General features: G+C 46.0%; 1 protein-coding gene across 2 annotated transcripts in view; it reads left to right on the top strand.

Moving 5' to 3' along the window:
* wwox (WW domain containing oxidoreductase) overlaps nt 1-26,682 on the top strand; it is a 306,560-nt gene that overhangs the window by 105,270 nt on the left and 174,608 nt on the right. Inside the window, exon 9 of one of the 2 annotated variants that reach the window (XM_064313814.1) lies at nt 7,151-7,755. The exons of the other annotated variant lie outside the window; for it this stretch is intronic. Coding sequence (XP_064169884.1) covers nt 7,151-7,153 — 3 coding nt within the window. The 3' untranslated portion in view covers nt 7,154-7,755. Of the gene's footprint in view, nt 1-7,150; nt 7,756-26,682 lie in introns of those variants that run through there. 2 annotated transcript variants of the gene reach the window in all.

The following is a 26,682-nucleotide window of genomic DNA, read 5'->3' as shown; positions in this document are numbered from 1 at the left end:
TCACCATTGAGGTCATTTAAGTAACTTGCTGAGAGGCTGTTCTGAGGCGTCCTGACGGGACTTAAATGCATCTCCCGCCCCCGCCCCCCCCACCACCACCTTCCCCGGTCCCCATCCCACCCCCCCCCCCACCCCCCCCACCCCCCGACCGGTCTCTCCTGAAAGCGGGGAGACAGAAGCACATCTCTTAGTCTCGTGATGGATCTTTCTCGCGGCGGCTAACGAGGGTTCTGTTTCCATTAGCGCCCTACAAGACGAAGCAACTGCGATTTAATGAAGTGTCTGGCGCGCGCGGCTCAGATTTATCCCGCCCCGCTCCTCCGTTTTTCCCCCCTTTCCGCGCCTGTTTCGCCGGCGCCTCGGCGAAGGGGGCTCCCCGCTGCCGGCTGCCGGCTGCCATTAGGGCCGGTACTCTCCCGGTAAACGGTTGTAAGGTCAGGCGCTGTTATTGGAGGGAACAAGGCCCCGTCGCCGCGGCGCTCGGCGGCTCGGCGGCTCGGCGGCGGCGGCGGGTGACAGGCGCTCGGCGGCGCGCGCGCCGGAGCGGAACGCGGAGGAGCAGAGGTCCGGAGCCCCGCCACCCCGGGCTGCCGCGGGAGCAAATGAGCTGCCAAGCTGGGCTAATAGAGTCATAATTGGTGATTAGGGCCTGGAAAGGTGTGGGAACATCTTAATACAGACTGGCGTTACATTAGAGCTGCAGCCCCGCGCGCTCAGTCACACAGGAAACTCGCGGGGCCAGGCTCTCCGTGCCGTTGCGTTTCGTAAAATACTTTTTTTTTTTTTTGCGACGACCGTGCTTTATGGCCTAATTTTTTTTCCCAGGATGCTGCGGTGTTGTAAGTCTACACTCTGGATGCAGTGCGTCGTAGGACCGAAGGATTTTTAGGACTGTGGGCTTGCTGGGGGAAAGTGTGTTCAATTAGAAATGTCCCTGTTGGATATTAATCAGATCTCAGCAAACAGAAAAAAGAATTTGTTTTTGCATTTTTGGCCAAAATAGGGTTCCTTTAGAGCCGTTTTTTTGTTTTTTTTTTACTTTTAGAGACTAAATTAAGAAAGCCTTATATGATGGTTAGTGTATTCGTTTTTGACTCTAAACAGATATAAAAGACAATTCAATCTGTTGCTTAAAGCATGTACCGAAGAGCAGCTTTAGTGTCCTGCAATTTATTCCTTATGATATCTTTTTTTAAACCTTTTATTACATTTTTCTTTAAATTTGTTGTTCATTTTTCTTTTAGTGAGTTACCTTGCATTTTACAAACGCATGCTCATTTTTCACACACACAATCTCGGCATCTGAAACGGAACTGTTGCCCGTGAAGGTACCAAAGCTTTGCCGGATACAAGAAAGGGACCCTTTAATGCATCGGCTTCACAACAAGAGCCGACCTCCTTTTTCATGAATGGAGCTGGTTTTGAATGAACCGAGGACGTTGGTAATGGCTTCTGCGTCTTGGGTGAGGTCTGCAGGGGACGCAGAAATGACTCCAGTCTGCCTCCCCGCTCTAATCCTGAGCATTAGAGGCGCACAGGGCACTATTTATAGCGGGCCGAGGATGTGAATAGACTGTCCAGTTTCAGTTTACAGGCAGCCTGTAATTCTGATCTCCCTTTCCCTCGCGTTTTTAAGGACTTACTGTACATTTATTATGACACAAAGTCATCGGCCCGAGCCCATAGAGCCTCCCTTTTTATCTCCCTGGTCTGTATGCTTTAATAGCTACAGTCGCCTCCATTTTGAAAAGCGAAGCCACTCTCGTCTTATTTGGATTTAGTGTATACGTTGAAAACGCTGATCTTTCTTGACCTTTTTAAGACACATAAAAGCCTTGAGCACAATGAAAGGTACCGTCCTGTCATACTTAGAATTAGAATGGCAAAATGGAGGGAGTTCCATTATGATCATATGGGTAGAAAATTTGCCAAAGACTCCATATCCAGGCCCTAATACACTTTGTCTTGCAAAGCCGCCATAAACATCCTAAAGGCAGCGAAATGCTAAATATATTTTGAGACCCGGCGGCCTGCTAATGTTTTACTCATTGAAATGGACATGCTGATTGATAAGTCGAAGGAGCTTGCACAGTTTATATTGCAGTTAATAAAAAATGTGCGGGAAAAAAGGTTTTGATGCGAACTGAGCTCTCTTAAAGCTGATACGTACTGCTGCATCACAGGGATTGCCAAGAAGCAGAGCGGGGCGGCTAATGTTTGAGGCCAAGCTTAATAAACTGACACAATATTTACTGTATTTTTTATTTCACGTTTAACTTTTTGCCAACGCAGCACCTCGTTGCCAGTCGCAGGAAGATCCCCCGTCCGGCCGTGTATCAACTTAAACTTCAGAGAATCTTGAGGGGCTTTAATCTTTTAATCTGGTTGGGGGGAAAATTGATGTGATATCACTCCCCAGTCTTTTTTTTTTTGTGCTGTACTACATATTAAAAGGCTGGCAAGAGAATTTGGGACCTAAAAGCCAACAATCCCATTTGCCTGTATTGACATGTGTGTCCCAGCGCAATCCTATTACAGGGATTATTGTCTGAGGAGATACCATTTCATTAAAATAAAACACACACTCACGCGCACACACACACACACACACACACACACACAGGCTCGTACGCACACACACGCGATCGGAGCTCGCCGAGAGGCCCCGTGCTTTTTAGTCCGCGCCTCATTGCACAAGGAAACTCTGTAAATGGTTTATTGTGGATCCGTTGATGCAGTTGAGAGAACGCTCGAATCAATACCGAGCCAATCAGAGTCTGGCAGCCGGTCCTCAGGCCTGTCTCTCGCGCCGTCGAGGCCCCTCGATACCGCGGCCTCGGGGAAGGCACCTTACAAGCTCCCAGCATGCACCACGCTCTTCCTCGCGCACCTACAGCGAACCCTTGGCCCGAGTCAACCCACCTGTCATTCCGTCTCTTTGGCCAATCTATACACTTTATTTATTTATTTTTTTTCTTAGCAGGGAGTGAGTCAGTCATTCCTAAAGATGCCACCACGTGTGTTATAAGATTAATTTCCGTTTGTTTCCAGCATTTGTCAGTCCGTAGAACAGAACGGTGTTTCTGTGGAAGGAGTACCTCAGGAACGTCATGGTGATAAGGTGGTTAAAAACACAGGCACGTGGGTGTTCCTTCTCCAGGTCAGTGGGGGTGAAAAAGGCACTAAATGGGGAAAGTGGAGAAATTAAATAAGCGGAAGGTGTGTTGGGTGAAGTAAATCTGTCGTGTTGGGGAAGGGGGGTGCAGGTGTCAGGGGGAGGGGGTTTTCACCCTGGAGCTACTGCAGGGCGGGGGGGTGTATTTCTCCACCCACACCTTTGCCCTGTCTTACCTCTGCCTCCAGCCTGCGGGGTATTGGGGCTCGCTGGGGTCAGCCTCAATCGGGGGGGGGGGCTGCTTCGACATCAATCCCAGCTAGCAGGCACCACTGGAGGGAAGCCATTAGGAGGTGAAACCCCTGGAAGCTTGATCTTCATTAAAAAGCAGGCTAATGGTGAGCGGCTCTCAGCTCCCACTTCCTCTGGAGCGGAGAACACAGGGGAGCTGGGACTGAAGAAGACCTCATCTTCTACACCGCTGCTCGTGGTGTCTCTGTAAAATAATTAGAAACCTCATTTCCAATTATCACTTCACATGTAGGCAGCTGAATACGAAACCTCCGGGAAGGCACAAGCATTTTAAAAAATCACAAATGGTTGAACCCCTGTTATAATGTTCAGCTGTAGAGTAGGATGTCGAGACTGAGGACTTGCCATGTAGATGGTCCAGTTGCAATCAGGGTGGTTCTATCAAGAATTTTTCTTGTGTTTTTTTTTTTCCTCTCACATAAACAATTCTTAATACCTAATTTCAGACTTAATTTCTTGCCGTCTCTGTACTTTGCGGCAGTCCGTTAGATCCCAGCAAGGGCAGGTGCACCACCTGCTTTTAACCATCCCACAATAAGCCAATCACCTTGTACATTACTTATATGCTTGAATCAGCTGTAAACAAATCTTGACAATAGTAGCTAATTGCAACACAACGGTTCACTCGCACTCAGATTTACTGATCGTTTTGAACCTCATCACTACGGAGTGTCTCACTGTGCCAAATCGTCCAATAAACAAGTTAGAGCATTCGTGAGATTTCCCACACAAAAAAAAAAAAATCTCATCAACTTCAGCGCAAACAAACAGAAACAAGGAGATTGCTGATGTCCCCGTGTTAACCCTTGCTGTACCAGTCAGTTCCGGTGACTTTCGCACGCAAGGCGTACTTCGCTTTCCCGAGCTTCTCTGAGTCTGTAGCTAATAGATGATCTAAAATAGGAGAGTGGGAAAGAGCGGTGTTTGATCCCCGCAGGGGCGAAGCTGCTGGAGGTGGTTCGTTCTCTCCATCCTGTTTTCTCACTCTCATTTTGGTATTCTGCGCTGTGTGGTTGCTCTGGTGTTAGCGACGGTGCTTCATTAATATGGAGAGCTAATGCTATGGGCTGCTCTCAGCAGTCAGGAGTTAAACCTGGTTCCAGTGGAAGAAGAAAGCACTCGGAAAGGAAGGGAAAAGACTTTGATATGCGAACTTGTTAAATACGCTAATGCTTTCGGAGTCCTCCAAGTCTTTAAAATTCACGCAGGATGTATTCACCCATATTTGCATTTGCGATAGATGCCAGACTTGGCAGTTGTGCCTTGAAATCAATAGAATTTTCCTTCAGAATAGCTTTTTATATGTCAATCATTATTGATGTTTTAGAACCCTCAAACAAGTCACAGTGTTTTATTGCAGATTTAAAAAAATAAAAATAAATAATGATAATAGCGGTAAAAACAGAGTCATATCACCATCTTAGGTGTTTTCTTCTTGTGGCATCTAATTGGTTGAGGGACTGGCCCGGATCAGTGTGAGCACTGAGCCGTGCTAATTCAGAGGCGGTCTCAGTTCTCTGTCAGCGCACCTGCAGGCGCGCGCAGTCACGGGGCAGCTCACAGAGGTGCGCCCAGCATGAAAGGGCCGCGGTCCTGCGGGCGCCGCTCCTCAGACAGAGGGGTCCCGCAGATTAGAGACGTCCCTCTAATGGGAAAGGAGGGGACACCCTTTAAAGAAGGGGATGAAAGCGGTGCCTCTCAGCGCCGCTGCCCTTTCCTGAATGACCTCTGATTACGCCCCCCCGCCCCCCCCCGCCCGCGCGGCTCTGTGATGCCGGCGTGGTCATTAGCCGTTTAACCGCAGCCGAAGCCTCTCGTGCGGGGCCGCGCTCGGCGCGGGGGTCCGCCGGCCCGACTCGATCGAGACGCTCTCAGCGGCGCGCAGGCGTCTGTCGAAGGGGAAGCGTAACCGTCTGCGTGCGAATCGATGCTGACATGCTGAATGTGATTGACACTTTCACTCTGATGATGCTTTCGCTCTGGGCGCTTGCGGTTTGTGAATTGTTAGCGTCCATAATGATGATAAAAACAATGATCACTATATCAAAAATATTATGGGTCTATTGGTGACGTACAGAATATATATATGCCCAGTTTCTCTGTGTGACTTGTGCAGAGAGGTTTGGTGGAATAACTCCACAGTACAATCATGATGATGTTATACAACTTATCAAACAATTGATTTTGACTAAAGTGGCCCTTTAACATTTGTAATTTGGTCACCCCAGAACCTGAAATTTCCTGCAACAGTCTGTTATTTCCTCTTTAAAAGCTGACAAAATCCAGGCAGACACAAATATCTGGATGTAGGCCTGTGTGAGTGTGTGCGCGTGCGTGCATGCCTGTGCGTGCACGTGCACATGCGTGTTTCTGTGCGTGGAGGGGGTGTTCACATTGACGCAGGGCTGTCATTTGTGGAAGCGGCTGTCCTCCATTGCTAATGCTCAGACCGAAATGCTTAGTGCCAGACCTTACTGTGGCAGTGTGGCCCCCACCCGCTCCATCTTTCCCCACCAGTAGCCCCCACCCATAACCCCCACCCGGCCCTGCTCTCTGAAGAGATGCCATCGAACCTTCGCCTCAGCACACGGCCGGCTCCACCAGCTCTCAACGTGGTGACACCAGGGCTGATGGACTATTTTTCAAATTGATTTCAAAAATGTATATAAGAGGGCGATCTTCTACTCCAGATTACCTATTGATTTTTAATATGAAAAGCTCATTATATAAGCAGTAACTGCAACACAAAAAAGCTAGCGAACCTTTGCATAAATCCTTTAATTGAATTTCCAGAGCCTGTGGTTCTACATTTTTTAATTAAATCCATTTCTTTTTTTTAAGTGTTGGTGTTTAATTTGCATGCTGTGAAGTGGGTCCTGTCCTAGATAAAGTGCCATTGATCCTTATTAAACCTCACCTCTGGGCTTGCTGAAAACTAACTGGGAAAATTAAATGTGTTCATGGTGCATACACTTATTGCCTGCATGATAGGATTAGCCAGGAAGAGAGAGAGAAATAGAGGCAGAAAAATAATAAAATTCATTTGCTAAATTATTTTTGCTTTAGCTTATTCTGGTTAGAGCATTTTGCATAAAGTAATTGTTGGGGAAAATATTTTCTGTGAGAGGACACATACACACACACGCACACACACACCCATACACACATACGCACACACACACTCACTCACACGCAATTATTTTTTAATGCTTTTTTCTCCTTGCTTTAAGATGTTTTTTTATTAGTCATTGAGAGTAAATATTAAATCATTTTACGTTTTTTTATATTGCTTTATAACCACTCTTCAAAATGCGCCATGCAATTACTATTAAAAGTGAGAATGCCTTGCCTACCCTTTCCCAAAACGGATGGGAATCAATTAAACATAATATTAGTAAATAAACTACCGTTCATTCCATGGCAAATATGAGATGTTAATAACTGCTGAAAGTGGTCGAGGGGTCGTTGCGATTGTATTATTTTAACCGAATGAGAATATTGACTGCCTCGCTAGCTTAATCAGCTCACGTTTCGCATTCATCACGCGAGAGCTGTCGATCCCACGCGCGGATCCGACGGTCCCAACGTAATCTGTCAATTAGTACATCTGGTTTTGTGAATGTGCCAAGCGGATTTTGACTATTGGGTTTTTTTTTTTTGTGGCTGGGTTATGCGGACACCATGATAGATGTCCCCTCTGACCGTCCTCCATTTCATTTGCAGTGATTGTCTGGAGCTGGGTGATTCCAATGAGGAGAAGGCATAACAAGAGGGCACAACCCGAGAATGAAGCCGTCCGCTTTGTCTGTGCGCCTCATTAAATACCACCTAAATGCATTAGTAGAGTATTGAGAGGGAATAATTGTTGATTAGATATTATCCGACAAAATTAGGCCAATAATATAATGTGCGATTGATCTCCTGATTGCTGAGAATTGATTAGCAATTCGCTTGTTTAGAAGCCTGCATCGGTCGGAGAGTAGTGACATGGAGTGTCCGTATTGAATCTCTTCCTCAAGAACATTTCAATGGCAGCGCGGAGGAGTGTAGCGCAGAGCTGCTCACTGAGAGCAGGCTTCTCTGTAGCGTGCCGGGACCCATTCGCATGCTGATTGCTCCTCAATAGCTTCACGTTGGCCTTGGAGTGGTCATTGTTTCGGTGTGAGCGTTACTACAGACAGAGGGTGCCTTTGAACGAACGAACGAACGCCCTGAACACACAAATGAGGAATAACCGAAAGGCGTAGATGCATCTGGGTTGTAGTTTTGAGCAGTCCTGGATCTTTGGTCTCCTGTAGCTGACAGTTCAGTTACCCCCCCCGTCCCCATCCCCACCCCAGTCCTCCTGGTTCCAGGTCCCTATGATTTGGAGTGTCTTCCCTTGTTCGGTTAGCCGCTCCAGAGGTGGCTGCTTGCCAGAGGATTTGCTCTCCTCTCCTAATGGCCTTCGGCGTAGGGAGAAAGCGACAGTGATCAGTGGATGTGGACAGTAAGATTTATAATGTATTTGTGCTAGCTGATTGCCAACAGAACCGGCCTCTCCCAGCGGTGCTGTATGCAGACTGGGAAAATCAATAGGGATTAACCTTTGACCCCTTCACATACTTATACCGCGGTCCTCGCTGCTTACCAATATTTCATCAGTTTCACTTAAACGCCGTGACTTACTCAATAAGGCGTGGGCTGCTAATTAATTTCAAAGATGTAGCGTCCCCCCCCCCCCCCCCGTAGAAGAAACGGAAGGGGGGAGAGAAAAGGAAAGAAATGATCAACAATGGCTGCAGATCCATGCATCATGAAAGCGGGGGACTGCTGCGCTGGGTCGTAACTATTCCATCAATTGCCTGCCCGTAGAGGTGTTTCAAAGATGGCGTCCGTCGGTTTTAACATTCAGATTCATTTCTGAAAGCGAAGGGGGACAGGGACGAATCGTCTAATAAGGTGTGTCGGTGGTGCGATCTGAATCCCCTTTAGCTTTTTTGTTTTTCTCATTAATGTGAGATGTATCTTGATGGTTGTAGATGTGGTGGGGGGGGGGGGATGCATATCATCTACATGACTATGTCAGAGAGGGCTGTGGGGGGGGTTTGTTTGGCATCTCGCCAATATGGTCAATGCATCATACAACACCAGTGTCCGCTTAATTATCATCAGTGGACTTTTTTTGGTGTGGGGGGGTAGGTTTGATTCTCTGTGAGCTGACAGGGGGTCTACAAAGAGCCTATGTCCCCCGCGCTCCATTGACATGAGCACAGGGAGACTGATCATACATACATTCTGTTAATCCCCTTTGCACATAGTAGTGCCAGGTCAGCAGATACTGCCAGCAGTATTGACACTGGGCTGTCCTGTGTCCGTGGTCGGGCTGGCTCTCATGGCTGTGACAGTGAGCGGGTTTGGTCACCTATAACAAACGGCCAGTGATCATAACAAGGGAAGTGTGTGAATTAGCCTATATTTTATGTTTATTTATTATGTTTTATCATATTTAAAAAATCTGAATCGAACCTGCCACCCTCGTTTTTGTGTGTGCATGTGTGCGTGTGCATGTTTGTGTGTGTGTGTGTGTGTGTCTGTGTCTGTGTGTGGGTGGGTGCTTGTTTGTGTGTGTGTGTGTGTGTGTGTGTGCGTGTACGTGCGCGCGCTACATGGATGAAAGCATAGAAGCAGCTGGGTGTGATTGAAATGGCGCACTTCAGGTGAATGTAGTGTTTTTAGTAGATAAATTAATGGTACGCCATTACTATGCATATTTTTGCATAATGCTGTCTATAATTGCAGCTGGGCAGACAGAGTAGTCTGGATTTTATGACGCTGGGTTCCCCAGGCCCACCTGCACATGATGCACAGCTTTGGCTTTTGAGCCACTGAGCACTTGGACAATAAAAATAAAGGAGGTAAGCATTGCCTGTAGGAAATTCATGTTGTAGAAACATTAGCATAAGGAAATTGTTTTTGTGGCGCAAACAAGCAGTGAAACATGTTCGGTGTTTTCTAATTTGGTGGGAGGTGCGCAAGCAAGCGAAGATTGCCTCAGACAAACTGAAGACACGCCTTAAAAAATAACTGACCTGAGGTGGCCATTTGAAGATTTATTATGAAGAATTCAAGCCTCATAATTCAAAAACCTTTTTCACCTCCGATACCACAGACCTTTTTATAGGGAATTAGAAAGATAAATATTTGTGATAATTTAAACTTTAGTCCCCAGCTGGAATTTAATACTTGGAACTTTTGGGGCATGTATTCCAATTTAGTTTTTTTCTAGGTTTTTACTAATTTTCATATATTCGTCGATCTGAATTTAATTGCTAGAGCAGAAGTGATGTCATTAGTACCGAATAAGATTTTGTTTGTTTTTTTTTTTCTTAACCAAGATGTTCAGTAATTTGACCTTGCCTTCATTTTTGGATACGCTACACATTTCACTAAACTTGGAAAAAAAATAAAAAGAATAAAGAGCGGAGTTGGACAGATGGGAGGTAGTCATTAATGAGATCCCTCTGTCAACTCTTTCATTGAGCCACAGTTGTTCCACTCACAATCCCTGCCCAGGAGTTTTATTCTACTGCTATAGCTTCAGCCAAACTATTAAGTGAGTAGAAAACAGGCAGAATTAATAATCATGGGTATGGAGGATCTCTTCACTTACAGGCGATTGCAACCATGTGCCAGACTAGATTGCTCTTCTCTTAAAGGGATCAAATTCATCCCGATATTCATCTGTAAAATGACGAAAAAATCAAAAAGGGGGGTTGGCAGTTCTGACTTATGAGACTGGATTGGACAGGACCTAATCCATGTATATCCATTTCCCTTGAGTTTACTTACTATATGTGCTATTGATCCAGCTGTTGTTACACGCAGTGGTCAATCATTCGAACAATGCATCTTGCGCTGAGCACCCACCTGTGCCTTTTGTTTTAAGGAAAGCACGCGTACATTAATCAATCATTACACTTTAGGTTTGATTAGTCCCGTTTATATCTGCGTTCGTCTGGCTCTGACTCGCGGTCTGACGATTCCCGCGGAGGTGAAACGCGAGTTTAAACTGCGATAGCGGCGATGTTGGTTTAAGCGTTAGCGCGCCCGCGTCGCGTCGCGCAGGCTGTTTAAAATGTGGTGCGGCTAGTCTGGCCTGGGAAGGCTGTCTGCTGCTCCCAATGTCACGGGTATCACCTTGAGAATCGCGCTGGGGGAAAATAATTCCACATTTCATTGTCAACGCTTTCAGCAGAGCGCTTTATTGAGTTTGTGTGTAAAAAAAACGACTGTTTAAGGGACAGCGGCGATGGATGTGCGCTGGTTCCCTCCTTTGAGGGTGGATGAGACAAAGTAAGGAATGATGTCTTCATCATCGGAAACAAGCCAACTGCTTTGCGTCTGTGCATCAGATTTGTATTCGATTTGAAATTAATTATTTAATCTGATATATGCTTTTTCCATTTTGAGCATGCAGGCGACACTTTCCCTGAAGTGTTTTTTTTCTGGGTTTCTTTTTTCAAAAAGCTAATCCCTGGGTTATTTAAGGAATAGGTTCATAGAATGGTTATATTACACAAGAAGAGAAAGTGATGAATTTAACCTTAGCAATAAAAATGTCTTATTAGCATTAGCTTCCAGTATTTTATGTAATTTGAATTGAATTTACCTGTAATTCTTACCTGTAAATAAATATACATTGAATTTACACATAAAGTAAATCCATAGTTTTAGGAAGCCCAAATGGAAGTTGTCATCACTTGCGTGTAACCCTGAACGACGCTTGTGGAGAACACGAGGCGCATTCTTTAAGGTTCCACGAGCCACACTGTTTGTGCTCATCTCTCATTGGTTCCTGCCCATTTATGCTGCAGATTAATTTTTCCTGGCCACTGGGCCTGTGTCCACATTTTCAAAAGAACTTAATGACTAAGACTGATGCAGCGAGTGCAGGCTGTGGCGTGGCAGAACTGTGCCGTGTCCAGTGTCTGTCTGAACAGTGCCGGAGAAGCTGTAATGGGCTCTACCCACTTAGTTTGCTCTGATTTGCACCTGAAGGAGAGAGGCTCACAGCTGGAGGAGCATCCTCCTCTCCGCGAAAGTTTGAGAGCTGCAACGCGACTGGGGTTTTTTTTTTTTTTTTGCGCAATTACAATATGTCAGTAATCACACTTGGCATGGTTGGGTTACAGTTGGGTGGAAGCCATTGCAACACAAGGCAAATAATGGAAACGTGTTTCATCAAAAGCGATTTACATTAATTAAGTCGTTTTCATGCTCCGCTGATTGTCTTTCATCTGGTACCCAGGCATACGGTGTGGGGTTTTTTTTTTTTAAAGAAAAGATAACATACTCTCTTTTTTTTTCCCTCCTCCGCAAAGGGGAATGAGACCAAGCTGTTACTCGATACACATTTTCATCAGAGCTCGCTTGAAGTGTGTGACGTATGTATGTAAAGAGGGGGAAACAACTGAAGTGTTTTTGCATCTCCATGTGGTTGTGTCTCACTGATGTGCACTGTGGTATCAGATCTCTTGGACAGCCCTCCATTGATGGACGGTAGAATAAAGTCTTTACAGACTCAGAGGACACTGAAATCTGTTGGTTCCCTGAATGGAGGTTTTCCCACAAGGTTTTATTAACGTGTTGCATGCAAGGAAATGGAAGCTGTGATATTAGTGGAATTCAGATTCTTATGCCATCTCCATAACGTTAGACAGAAACACTTTGAATACTTCATTTTCATGTTTTGCAGAAGTTTAGTGAAATGAAGGAATGGCTATGAAAAAAAAAAAACATAACTTCTCCTTTGCCTATATTCATTCGGTAATTAGGCCTAATGTGCTTTTCGGCTGTTTTCATTGCCATCAGCGCTGGCCATTTTCAGCCATGCAGGAGTGCAGGAGTGCAGGAGTCAGGAGACAGTCTGACCACCACCCACCTTTTGAATTCTTTCTTTCTTTTTTTTTTTCTTCATTCAGAAGGGGAGAAGCAAAGAGGGTGGCAGGTGGAGAACAAATCACAGTTTGAACCCCCAACCGCACGGGGGGGGGGGGTGCGACTCATATATGGCTTGAGTCAGCCAGCCTGAGCCACACATTTCACCAGAATATCTGTACAGTATATCTGTTTGCAAAAATGACCAAACTGTTTATTCTAATAAAAACTGTGTAAACGAAACAGAACTCAAGTAAAAAAAAACTCAAAATTCTCAAAAATCTTAAAATCAGGCAAAACCAGTGGGTGTGAAGTGTGTTCTTAGCTGCTTGTTAGATTACTAGGAAATAACAAGTGTTGTAAGTCTGTTCTGTAATTATGTGTTTGTGTATACTGTTCTGCCCTTGGGCTTTTTCATTTTTTTCCCCCTAATCCTTGTTCTGAAACCTCTAATTAAAGCTGTACAGCGTTAGCCGCGCGTGGTTCTGTCCTGTCCTTTTGACACCAGAGAGCAGAACTGTGATGTCCGCCGGCCCGGCCGTTAGTGTGGTCCGCGGCGGCGGCGGCGGGCGGAACCGCGTCGGCCCGGAGCCCGAAGGACACGGCGCGTCTCCCGCGTGAGCGATGGCGGCGCTGATCGGGCGCGGCACCTCGCCCCCCGGCTGACTTTGGCGGCGGACGCCGGGCCCAGATTGGCGGAGGCGCCGCGGCAGACTGCGCGGAGTCCGCGGGCCCGGCGTGCGGCCCGTTCCTTTCTCTCTCTCTCTCTCTCTCCGCGTTAAATCCGCGCGGCGGGACTCCGCCCTGGACGTTCTTTACCTCGGTGTGAGCAACGCTCCAGAACGCCAGAGCGGATCTGCTCCGTGTCACCGAGGGCCCGCAGATTAGCCACTAAATTACGCACGGCCTTTAATTAGACCGGCGCGACTTTATTAAAAAAAAGTTTCTGTTACCTAGATACCAAGCAGGCTTTGCACTACTTTTTCTACCCCGGCTTTGACTCCATGGGGTTTTTTTTCTCTTCCCTCTCCCCACCCCCCCCTCCCCCACCCCCCCTTTCCTTATGTTCCTCCCTTTTTTTGTAGAGCTAATCTTTTCATCACCAGGCTGAAAATCGTTACTGGAAAGACTTTGTCTTTGGCTCCAGAAACCAGCATCCTGTCAGTCCCAGAGTTAACTCTCTGAGCTCACTGGCCGCTGTAGTCCACCATCAGCACTGAACGCGGTTAGCAGTGAGTGTGTCTCCTGTTAAACATACTGTGCGATGATTACCCAGTTTACTTATTTGCATGGGAACAATGACTTTCTTTCTCAAGCTGTGGGAGTGACTTTTGCCCAGGGATTAATTCATTTTGTTTAGCTCCAAATGAAAACGCCACGTCTTTTATGTAAAGCCGTTCTGTGCTCCTACCTCAAAGTCACGGTCGCCGTTCTTCATCTTTACTTATAGAACTTTTGAATTTGCATTTAGAAACTTGATGAATTTAGGAGACAGCTGCCATATCTAAGGTGTTCAGTTTGAAAGAGAATCTCGCTCTGTCCTTGAGAAATTTGAGGACACCTTTTTCATATTTTCTTTATTGGATAGTATTCTCACAGCTTCCCGTGTACCGACCACAGATCCAAATGTAACCGCAGTACTATTAAAAACATTAGCGGGAAAGAGTTGCCCCACATTAAGGAATTACAACTTTTTTGAGTTGACTTTTACTTTTACGTCAGTTCTGTGGTGAGAAGATCAAAGGGGTTTAGACTGACTGGCTTTGAATTTTGGAAACTCTTTTAATTAAAAAAAGAAGAAAAAAAAACGGAGGGAAAAGGCTGGATTTTCTTTGATGCGTGTTCCAGGCGTGTCTCGTGCTTTACGCGGTTATTATGCACGATTTTACTTTGGCTATTTTAAGAAATAAAAAAAAAAGATGCTATGTAAAGTTTTGATTAGGCTACCTTCTCTGCTCGGGTGAATTAGAAAACACAATGCCTTTTGTCTTGGTAGCCTTAACCTTCCTTTGTTACCATGTGTTTATTATGCAACGTTAAAGTTTACTTAATAGGATTTAGTGTTAGGAAATTTGAATTAAATCTATGTGAATTTCGTTGAAAAAAAAAAACAGACACTGACAAACACTGCATGTGTGTATTTCTTCACCTTGGATGCAATACTTAGATTTTTTTTTGTCCAAAGAAAAAGTCATGTTCATCTGGGAAGATTTTATACTTGTCCTCTGCCAATTCAGCACCAAATAATTTTTAAAATTAAAACACATGATCATTTCAGCATTTTGTGGAATGCAGTTATTGTGAACATTTAACACTTTCTACATCTTGTAGATTTGCATCTCTGATCATGTATTCCTGGTTTTGCCATTTAACCAGGGAAGAAATTTCTATAAAATAGTTTTAAAAAACAAAAACGAAAAACAGGTAAAATTATTTGCAGAATCCCTGTATTCACATGAAGTAAACAGCATTTCATAGGCATGGAAGCAACAGACATTGTAAACAGATGCAAAGTCTTTTTTTAATCAGCTAACATACCCAAACAATCTTCTATTTTGGCTGTATTTCTATTACGTCAGCAATGATGGAAAGACTTGTATATAAGACCAACTTATGCAAGACAAGCTCTGACTGAGCTCAGATAGATGTCGGCTTGGAGGTCAGCGTTTGTTCAAGGTGAGGCTCAGTATGGGGCAGCCTGTGGATGGAGGTGCTTGGTCGGGACGGGGTGTGTCATGGTAGACCTCTTTGTCCATGCCCTGTGTGTCTGCCCCCTTCTCCTCAGCCCCGAATCTACCCCCCCCTCCCCACTCCACCCCGATGCCAGGCTGGTGTCAGATGGAACAGTGGCTGAATGAGTCACTCCACGATGGTGCCAAGACCTCCTTACTGCAGGCTGGAGCTGAGAGAGGGATCGTGCCTTGGCTGTGTGTCCTCACACACTGTACTGCGTTCAGTCTCGGAAGCTTCCGGATCCTTCACTCTTCCTTACCTCTTTTTACCACTCTCTTCAGTCACTCTTCGGCATTTGCAGTCTCATTTTGCCTGTGTATACTTTTACTGTGCGCATCCCTAAACCTTTTTTGTCTAAAAGTGTCTATACACGTTTATACCTCTTCGGGTCTTCTTAGCACTTTATACCCATCTGTTTGTCCTTTAAAAACACCCTGGCCCTGCGTCGCCCTAAATATCCCTCCACACCGGCGACCCTGCTCCGAGTCTGTCCCGCGTGGGGAGCCCGGGGGTTGCTGGTTCGCTACCGGTCCGCGTGGAGATGGGCTGCAGCTGTGTAAAGACCCGCCCGTCCAGGAATGCAGACACAAAGAGCGGCAGTGTTCGCCCCGCGAGAGGGGAGCGGCGAGAGGGGAGAGGGGAGCGGGGAGAGGGGCAGAGCACCCAGCACGCAGGTCCCAGCACGCCCCGAACGGCCATCGCTGCGCTGCCCTGCCCTGCCCTGCGCTCCTGGAAAAACACGCAAGGGGAAGGGCTGTGCACCCGGATCAGGACAGGGGGGGGACCCAGCGCTCCAACACCAGGCTCGGCGCTTGCCTTAAGTACCTTTTGGGTTGGGCGATCACAGCAGAGGAGCGTTCAGCGTGCGATCCAGTCCGCGGGTCCCCCCGTCCCACCGTAAATGATCCACATAAAATAGCGGCAGTGTCAGCTCTGAATGTGCCAATCAGCCCACCCGCTAATGCAAAGTAATGCCCTCCTCTCCTTTAAATTGATTCCAATGCCCCTGTATGTGCTAATTATTAAAGAGCATTAATTGGTCATTTCAACCGAATAAGATTTTTTATCAATTAAGTGTATAGATTTCCTTCAGTTTAAAGGGGAGGAAATTATGCGTGACACAAGCGCGGTGATTGCATTGTAAGGTGAGAGCATCAATGTCATTAAAAAAAAAAAAAGAAAAGAAAAAGAAATATATGGCCATTTGAAGATGTTCTTTTGTGTGAAATCAATTCAGGAATGAACCAGTAGGGGGCATTGTGGTTTAACTGTCCAGTCCACTGACTTAAGGGCTCGGATTCTCAAACGCAGCTTTGACTTGTTTCTGTTTGTTAAATAAGGCAGAACCGCACTTACTTATTTTATCCTTTTTTCATTAAGTCCTCTTTTTTAGTAAAATCATTCGATAGAATCTTTTCCATTTGCATTTGCTCACAATACACTTGTCAGGGATAACATCAGTGAATCTACTGGACTTTTATAGATGCATTGTGGGATAGCGGCAGGAAAACAGGGCACCACAGACTTTGTGGGGTTTTCCTGAGTTGGATCACTAAATCTGATCATGTGAAATAAATTAATTTACCACTATTTATAATGGACTGGGCCTGGGACGACTAACGGGCTTCTGTTCATAAAAGGTGTTTTCATTTTCCTCTTCTAATTCTAATGTTAGGTCCTTCGTTACTAATAACATTTCTAAAAAATCTTATTTTATAATTTTTCTCTCTGTGTACAGTACATGTGGTTGAATGAGTAATCAGAATTATGGGGGGAAAAAAGGCTTTTTTAAGTTGTGGCATGAAAAACGAGCGTGGTTCTCAGTGAATACCAGGTGTGTTTTTTGTATCTAACTGTGGAAGTGCTTTAGTTGATCAAGTATGCAAGGGCCGGGTAGGAAGTGCATTCAGATTCATTTTGGGTTCTTTCCAGCTTTGGAAATGTTTTGTGGAAAAGGAGTAGCTGTTCCTCCTTTGCTTCTCTTGCGACTCTGCAGGTAGCAGACGTGTCAGGTCAGCTGTCGGGCGACGCAGACGCGTCTGCAGCCAGCCTTCCCCTGTTTTTGCTGTCGTTACGCCCCTAATCGCTTCATAAAAGTGCCATCAATTGATCTGGAGACGAGCCGCTGGCCCGGATATGTCTGGGAGCAGAACTGAGGAGCTGATCTCTGTGTTCGTTTCCAGGTTCTGGTCTTATTGGTTATGCAGGGGTTTTGGAAGTGTAACACTGTTTTAGGATAGTTCAGTAAAGCAAAGATATAATACATATTAAGCAAATATTGAAAAGGGAAACATTTGTACTTATTATTATTATTACTATTATTATTAATTAAGTGTGATTATAATAATAATAATAACAATAATAATAATAATAATAATAACAACAATAGATTATTATTAATAATTAAATATATTTTTAAATCTGTAGAAATAACATTACTATCAATTCATGTTTTTTCCTTCAATTAGAATTTTTTCTTTCATTTGTAAAGTTTATTTTTTTGTACATTTTGTGTTGTGTAAATAAGGTACTGCTGTAAAGCATTTAAACAGCACATTCAGTTTATTTAAATCAGAAGCTACTTCATCTTTCATTGTTGTTCTGTTTCAATCTCTTCCTCAGTTTTGGCAATATGAAGTGTCTTTTGGACCCAGAATTATATTGCCCATGTGAATTCTGTACATATTAGCTTAAGAGCAATTTCATTGAACTACGCAGAACTTTGAAACGGATGCATGCACTGCACTTTATGATTTTACTCCCGTTGGTTATGTTTAAAATCTTTTACTAGCGACGCTGCTAGAAGAACAGCCACATTTGTTTTGGTTTGAGGTTGAATTTTAATGAGATTTTTATTTCGCTGTGAAATTGCGAGATGAGAACAAAGTCCTTTTCACGACACGCACCTCTGGTAAGGGAGGGGATCTTGCGTGCCTAAATTGGCCACCCTTCTCTCTCTCTCTCTCGGCGATTCCCTTCCCACCGCGCGGCACCCAGGCCTGGAACGTCTCCGGCGCTCTCCCCGCGCTCTTTGAGTGGAAATGTGTTTTCTTCCCAGCGTGCGCGAAGTAACCCTCTGGGCAAGACCGCTGCCTCTCTAACGCGCATTTCAGGGTCTCTCTCTCTCTCCCACCCTCTCTCTCCCCCCCTCTCTCTCTCTCCTGCGCACTGCCAGTTTTCGCTAAAGTGATTTAGCACATTGACTTGTAATTTTGTATCCGATATAAAGAGGATTTTCTTTTTCTATTACACTCAAAAGGAATTTGCCCTGTAGGTATTGTGGGCTTCTATTGTTCAGGAATTAATAGCGGTGACTCTGTTCCTTTTGTGAAATGCTTGTGTGTTTTTTTTGCATGCACAAATTCTTCAATTTTACTACAAAACGCCCTGCCAATGGAAGCGTTTGTACAAAAACGGCATAATCTTTTGAGAGAGATTGCATGCCCTCCCACATTCTTATATGTCTTAAAGTAAGATTAAAAAATACATATACACAATTGCTTGATGTAATAACATAAAATGCATGGAAACTGCTTTCCCAATGTAGTTATAAATATGATGGTAGATTTTATTGCTACAAAAGAAAATAATTTACCTTTTGTATATTTTATTTTTCAATTTAAAAATTATTTTCTGTTATTTGTGCTGTTGGGAGAGAATTACTTTCACTCATGAAAAATGCTTTACAGTTTTTGTGAATATTGAAAAATATATTGAATATATTACTATTATTTTTATATCATGAATGTTCTTGTATTATAAAAACACAAAACAAAAACACACATTTGCATAATTAGTCCCAGAATCATTACAATAAAATTTTTAAGTATACATGCTTCTAAGGAAAATTATTGATGTGTATTCATATGAATATAGTATATAGAATTTTATATATCTATAGAATTTCATGATTTAAACAATGCTAATTTTGCACAGTATTGAATGCTTGATCAATGCAAGATATTTGATAAATTCTGGAATTTCAGCCCAAACAATTGTTTTTAGGTGCCCACGCATTAGTCAAAATGACAAAAGGAATCCAACCTAATTTTCACACAATAGATGAACATTCAATCAAGCACATGCCAATACATTGATGCTGGCAATTCAGAAAAGTACAGATTTAAATGGCAGCCAATAGTCATTAACAGTATATCCGAAAACAGACGGACGATTGCCCATAGATCACTAACGACAGGAAATCCATCTGCCTTTACCTCTATCTATCTATCCATCCTGCTCTATCTCTCCTCCTCTGCCTATTAATCTGTGTCGGTTTCTCTTACTGTACCACCCTGCCCTCGCTGCCACCGTCCGTCCTTGCCAATTGTAATAATTTGTCTTGCGCGTGAAACGAGAGCTCGGAGGCGCGGTGGAGTTTCACCGGAGGCTTCGGGGCCCTCGCCGGTGTCCGGTTGCCCCGCAAGCCCGCCCCGGTGATCCTGGGAGGAGGCCGTAAAGCTCGTTGACCCCCCTAAAAGTCCCCTGCTCGGGGGCCCATTGTCGGTGGGTGTCATTACTGGAGCGTGCGAGGGGCTGTAAGGTTTACAGTGCTGATCTCTTTACCGCGTGCATAATACACCCCCACATATTCCTTGTTATTCTAGTTTAGTACTGCAATCAGGCACGGCTTGCCAATAAAGTTTATTGTACGGAGCTAAGTGTCAATATCTTTAGCACCCCTGGCCCGGGGTGGTGGTAATTAAAATGCCACAGAGAGCGTGGGACAGGCATGAAAATTTGATGGCAAATTGATTTCAGGTTCATCTTGAAATTTGTCCTCAGCTGGACTCGATACTCCTGCCTTCTGCTGGATGGCTTTTGTCAAGAGGGTCTGTCAACAGCGAGACGACGGGGCTGCACCCTGAATAATAAACACCGAACCCTCTCGTAGTTACAGCTCCCCCCCCCTCCGCCCCCCCCCGCCCCCCGTTTAATTCCTCCTTTTATTTATTTTGCTGTCATATCCGGAGCGCGAGGCTCAGAACGTCGGGGACGGACCCTCCCCGTAATAACCTGTCAGAATCCCGCTGTGATAGCCCGCGAGTTAGTCAAAAACATTTAAAATGACACCTCGTAAACGCTCCCCCCCCCCCCGTCCCGAACGCGCCGCTTAAATATCGCGACGTCCGACGCGGGGGCCGCGTTCTTTCCCTTTCGCCCTCACGCGCCGCGGGGGTCACGTGACCGCTCCTTTGTCTGAGGCGGCGATGTCGTTTCCGTGGTAATCGCCCTTATTTTAACGCCTTTCTCGCCCTGCGACACGGTGAAGGTGGGCCGTTGAACACTGCGGTGAGTGGGATGGTTTTAACATGCACCTCTTTTCTCTCCCATGAGTCCCCCATTGAGCTGAAACTGATATGTGTGGGGGGGGGGGGTGTCCATTGATTACTGGAGGGCCAAGGTGTATTGTAGCCCCAGCTTCTTCCAAGCCTGATACTCCATAATCTTCTCTCTCCCTGTATTGTATGTCCGTATTTGACGTTTATTAATAAAGCACACAAATACAAAACAAACATGCGCTATGTGGTGCAAGAAGCTTTTTATGTGTTTTTATTCCCTTTGATTTCAATAGAAATCTGTGTATTATAATAATATTTAATGCACAAAATTGAGCTATTTGGAATTGGGCTAATCATACTTCTACATTTCTTAATATTAATTCATTTTGGTAGTAGGACTGATTGTTGGGTCAATAGTGTAACGTTACATCAGTTTCACATCCTTAACTTAAGGAATTATCTCCAAACACACCATACCCGTCTTATTATTATTATTATTTCAGTGTGTAGCTCGTTTAGCGAATAGCCGTATTGTCGCGGTGTCATCCGCTCGGGGGTATTTTTATTGGTTGATGGCAGTTCAGACGCGGCGGTTCGTTCCGGATTGATGACGGAAGCGGAAGGCCGGCCGCCGACCTTGGCCGCGGTAAAACGATCTCGGATGCCGCACACGATACACCCGAACGCGGCGCGCTCCGCGGAAGAGCCTTCCTCCCGCGACGCGCGCGGCTCGACGCTCGCGGCGTCACGCTAACCCCGCCGCCCCCCTGACCGAGGAGACCGGAGACCCCTCCGCTCCTGTTAGGGCACCGGCCCCGGCTCCCCCTCCCCCCCCCCCCGAGCGATTACTCGAGAGCTGAGCTCACGCAGAATATGACCGTTTTTAACGAGTCTCCTTCCCTCTCTGACGCCGCACCGGCGACAGCGATATCTCCCTTTAGCCGTTAGATGCCGCGTAATGCGGACGCTCGATTCAGATAGCGGTTTTTGAATACGTGCAGGCGTGCTTGTTTCTCACAGAAGAAGAAGGAATGTTTGGCAGAGTGTGTGTGTGTGTGTGCGTGTGTGCGTGAGAGAGAGAGAGAGTCTGTAAATAGGACTTTGGCTGTGAGGTTGTCTGGAGAACGAGGGGGGATGGGGGGTTGGCGGCGCTACTGTGACGGAGGCTTGTGTACTTTTCAGCGCGCGGTGGGGGGTGGAGGGTTGAAAATAACTCCTCTCCCAGGCTCTCTGAGCGCCAGGGCAGCGCCCGTAGCTCCGCGGTCCTCGCTCCGCGCCGGGGGTCCTGGGATATGGCCCGGGTAATGCCGGCCATCGCCCCGCCCGGCAGGCTTCGCTGCAGAGAGCTCGCACCTGCCTTCTTCCTCTCTTTTGCTCTGTCCTCCTTTTTCGACGGCGCGCAGTCCTGCGCTCACTCTCTTCCTCTCGCGTCCCTCCTCTCGCTGTTTCATAAGCCCATTCCGGTTTCCCAGGTAGCCCTTAAAATGTAATAATTAACTAAATGCTGAGCGCAATATGTCCGCTTACCCATAACTGCAGTCCCTTGGCGCTCTGGCTATTGATGGCTGGGATTGGCTTGTTCTTTTTTTAATAATGGCAATGTCGTAAACTACTTTTATGACGCCTTTTTCAATAAATGCAATATGACTTTAAAGAAGAACAAAACAGGTGGTATACTGTACACCGTGTCTCTGTTATGCAAATGGTGGTCTCTGAAAAAATTACAATGGAAAAATTGTTCACTTATTTTGACAAATTTAGTGTTCCTGTTTTGGTTATATACAGTATGCCTGCTAACACTGAACTAGGTTCTGGGCTGTTGCAACTATCACTGGTCTGTTGCTGTGTTGCTGTTTATTTATTGTTCTGTGCCAGCCATGTGACATGTCAGTCAGTCTCTCTTGTGATGGGTCACTAATTTCATTGCCATCGATAAATATTAGTGCTATTTTTCTTTCTTCCGGTGCATTTTCAACCTGCTGCTTTTCATAAGATTTTCTCATTCGGCGTATGCAAAGATGTTATGAAAATGCATCTTTTGGCGAGCGGCGTAGTCGAAATGAAAACATCTCCCATCGTCACCTGCTTCTGCGGTGGGGTCGGCCTCCAGGTTCAATCTAAAGTAAGACACAAAAACAATTTCAAATTACAATGGAGCGAGATTAGAACGAGATTAAGCTTGTGGAGGCAGTCGTCGATGGGAGCAGGAGATAGTGCATATTCATTATGACAGAATTCAGAATGGACTGCAGGCACTGCGTGGGAACAGATGGCATTGTAATTTAAGTCTGAAGTCTCAGACAGGGGAACATCACTGCGTGTCAACATGGACCGGCGTCTCCCGTTTTAAATGGAATCAATTGTGAGCAGATTGGAGACGTTTCGCATACAATAATTGAATATTACTGCCAGCTCATTTTAACACCCTTCTGCTTGTCCTGTGGGTAGCGAACGTTGGCACGGAGAATGTCATCATTCGAACCGGTTTGGGGAAAGTACCGGTGCATCTGAAGAAATTCATATTAATATGAATATGTTTCGGGGGATATACATTTTAAAGAAAAGGTTGTGTGTGTGTGTGTGTGTGTGTGTGTGTGTGTGTGTGTGTGTGTGTGTGTGTGCATGTGCGTATGTGTGTATGTGTGTGTGTCTGTCAGTCTATCTGTCTGTGTTTCAGTGTTTTTTAGAATCTTTCTTTTCCCCCCAGCCCAGTTAAATGTGCTTGAGGGAGAGAGAAGGAGAGAGAGGGAGACAGAGAAGGAGAGAGAGACAGACAGAGAGAGATGGAGACAGAGAGAGAGAGAGAGACAGAGAGAGAGAGGAGACAGAGAGAGAGAGAGGGAGACAGAGAGAGAGAGAGAGAGGAAGACAGACAGAGAGAGGGAGACAGAGAGAAAGGGAGAGAGAGAGAGAGAGAGAGAGACGGTGATCTCATTTGCATATTCTCCGTGGCGTTCATTGAATGTGTCCAGACGTCTGGCTGACACAGAGCAGGCAGTGTGGATAGCACAATCTGCTCTAAGGTAACCTCTTATCAGTTGCATCAGGTTTGCTTGAGTGGGATGACATAATCAATAATCAGAACTGTTAATCAATGATATTTTAAATAAGCATCGACCGTGCTTACAAGGTTAGCCAGGTTTATCGGTTTACATTAAGCAAAGTAACACAATGAAGGAAGCGCTGTGACTGAGATGGGTCCCCCCTCCCCCCCTCCCTCCCTCCCACGGACTTTTCCGGAGGAGCGTCTGGCGGAAAAGGGGGGCAGGCATTCCGCCTTTTCTGTCCGGCTGCACCCCTAGGCTTTGTCCGTTTCGCTTCCAGAGGGGATGCTCTGGAATGATTTTGGTGTGATCCTCTTTTGGGTCCTATTACGCGCCCGTATTAAGGCACTTATAAATTTTCCGGATGCGCGCAAGGTCAGCCTGGCTCTCTGAGGATCCCTCCGCGTAGACAAACGCGCTGCTTTTCCACACATTGCAAAAAAATAAAGGGGGGGGTGGGTGGAATAAAACAATTTTACATTGTCCAAGCCCCCCCCCCCCTCCTCTCCCCTCCCCCACCTCAATGCGTTTGATTGGTCCGAATGTAATTATCTCATACAATTATGCTCAGCCTCATCACGTCGCTGTGGATTTGAATATGGATGTGTAATAGCCTGGCCCCTCCTGGGGGGTTTTCGGGGCCTCTGCAAAGCCATAGAAATGCCCTTGAGGGCCCAGGGTTGCCAACCCATTGAATTTATGCTCAGCTATTTCACAGGGGCGCTTTATCCCCGCGCTCTGGGCTGTCTCCCCACAGAGCGCCTTCCCTGGAAAGCTATTGTGGCTGGAATAGATTTGAGGACGTGGGCCGGACCTGATGGGGCCTTTATGGATTGAGCATGAAAAATGGTGTGTTTGAATACCAGCAGTAAAGTGCCCAGGGTTTCTGACAGCCACTACAAATATGTTGTAAGGGCTGTCTAATAAGGGCAGCGGTATGTGAAATAAATATTCATCGATTCTTTTTTTTTCTTCTTTCTTTTCTTTCTCATGTTTTAAATGTGCACTATATGTAATCAGTTCTGTGGCTGAGGTTGCAATGCGAAAGAATAAATAAATAAGAGCTTTGCAACAGTCTCGGTTGCCTTCCAGCGTTTGACTTTATTATTTTTTTTTTAAACTGGCGTCGTGGTTGTTGGGCACAGACATTTCATAAGTATGGCCTCCACGTTCGGGGATATTTGCATATTGCATAGTATCTGTTGCCTCCAATTATCGACACAGCCTCGCAGTCAGAGGTCACAGGCGAATGTTTGCTTTGCAAAACGGCGTGATCTCCCGTTAGGGAGGACAAATACCCGCGACACGCCTAGGCGCTCGCCTCGCTCCCCTCACAATTTATAAATAACCGCTTTCCCTGAGAGCCGGGGAGACATTTTGGGACCGCGGTGTCGGAACGTGGCGGTCAGTTCTGAAACGCGGCGTTGAGAGCAGCCGGAGATGACTCTGTGCGATCTGTGGCAGGTACACACAGTCCGCTGAACACACCCGTGTTTGCTGGAAGGTATTCTTGTACGTGTGCTATCATAGAGCAACTATTTATCAATGTCTGATTTACTGTGCTTCCCATACAAACCTTAGGTTCTGCGGCATTTGTCTCCATTTCCTAATGGTACTTCAACAGTAACGGCATAAGGGGTAGTTTTTCATTTTAATGGCTTCTGGAACATTCATGTCTTGCATGTAGACTAGGCCAGTTAGGCGAGCCAAAATAATGTTTCGGATAAAAAATAAAACAAAATGAAATAAAATAACATTTTAAAATTGAGCTTTTGTATGGTATGAAAGGTGAGGTTTTGGATTAAGAAGAGTGTGAAGCTAGCTACACATATGTTTTCAAATTGCCTAACTCATATAAATTTAAATGTTGAAGTACTGAGAGACAGACTGCTATTTTTTTTTATTTGTTGGAGAGGGATTGAGGGTTTGGCTAGAAAGGGGGAAGAATGTCTTTTTTGCCCACTGCAATTCACCCAGGGAGAGACAGATGCTTAAATTTTGCTTAAATTGCGGGGCATCTGGTATGCAGACATCGTGATTTTATTCTTCTATTAAACCTAATAACTTTTTTTTTTTTTTTTCCACTCCCTCCTCTCCACTACCGTCAGGAGCCGACCTGTTACGCGCGCTCCGTAAGCGAACTGGAAATTAGCGGGAGTGAGCGCTCTCCCGTCGCCAGCGAGAGCGCGTACCCGAGCCCCGGCGATTAGTGTGCAACGCAGCCGAAATTCCAGCGGATGTGCTCCTCCTGCGGGGCAGCCTGCCAGCGCCGGCTTGGCTCCCGACCCAAAAAATTCAGCCGAGATGGGTTCTATTCATACGGCGCACCTGATCTTCTCCTGTTGTTGTTGTTATCTCTGAAATTGAACCATAAGGTGATGATGGGATGTTAACCACACTTCCCTTGAAGACAAAAAGATGAATTAACCTTCCCCCGTACACACACACACACACACACACACACAATCACACATGCGCACACACACACATAAACACACACACACACACACACACAATCACATGTACACACACCCAGTGGTGTAGTTGCTGCAGGCCCCCACTGTGGCAAGTGAAGGTTTTAATCAATCTGTGTTTGGGGGTGGGGGTGGGGTGGGTTAGTTTCCCTCCCTCCTAGTGAAAGATGCCCCCCTTCTCTCTCTCTCATTCCCTCTCTGTCTCTCTCTCTCTCTCTCTCTCTCTCTCATTCCCTCTCATTCTCTCTCTCTCTCTCTCTCTCTCTCTCTCTCTCTCTCTCTCTCTCTCTCTCTCTCTCTCTCTCTCTCTCTCTCTCTGTCTCTCTCTCTCTCTCTCATTCCCTCTCTCTCTCTCTCTCTCATGTGACAGGCTGTGTCACCCACACCCCCCTTTCGCCTCGCCTCCCCTCTCTCACTAGCTATTAGACAACCTCCGCCTCCCTCTCTCCGATCCTCATGTATTACTATTAGAAGACATCCACACTGGGAGAATCGCCCTGTTCCTCTGTTTTGATTAATATTTTATCAGCCGCGGGGAGGAAATGGTGTTCTTTAGCTGCTCTAATAAGTAATGGAGCGGATGCGCCGGGCCGGCTGCAGCGGGGGGGGGTTGGGGGCCGGGGGGGGGGGGGGGGGGGGCGGGGGAGGGGCGGGGGGGTGCTGGGAGACTGCCCGGGTTCAAGTCTGTGGAGAGAGAGTCGCGCCACGCTACCTGCGGTGCTCTCCGCTGCTGCATGAGCAATCCGCTCCGCAGCTGGAGCCGCTCCTCTAGTCGCCGCGGCGGCCGTCGCCGTGGCTGCTGA

Source organism: Anguilla rostrata, chromosome 16, assembly GCF_018555375.3.
Source record: "Anguilla rostrata isolate EN2019 chromosome 16, ASM1855537v3, whole genome shotgun sequence".
Lineage (NCBI taxonomy): Eukaryota > Metazoa > Chordata > Actinopteri > Anguilliformes > Anguillidae > Anguilla > Anguilla rostrata.
Note: the sequence above shows the minus strand (reverse complement) of the source record. Positions and strands in the feature narration are given on the sequence as shown.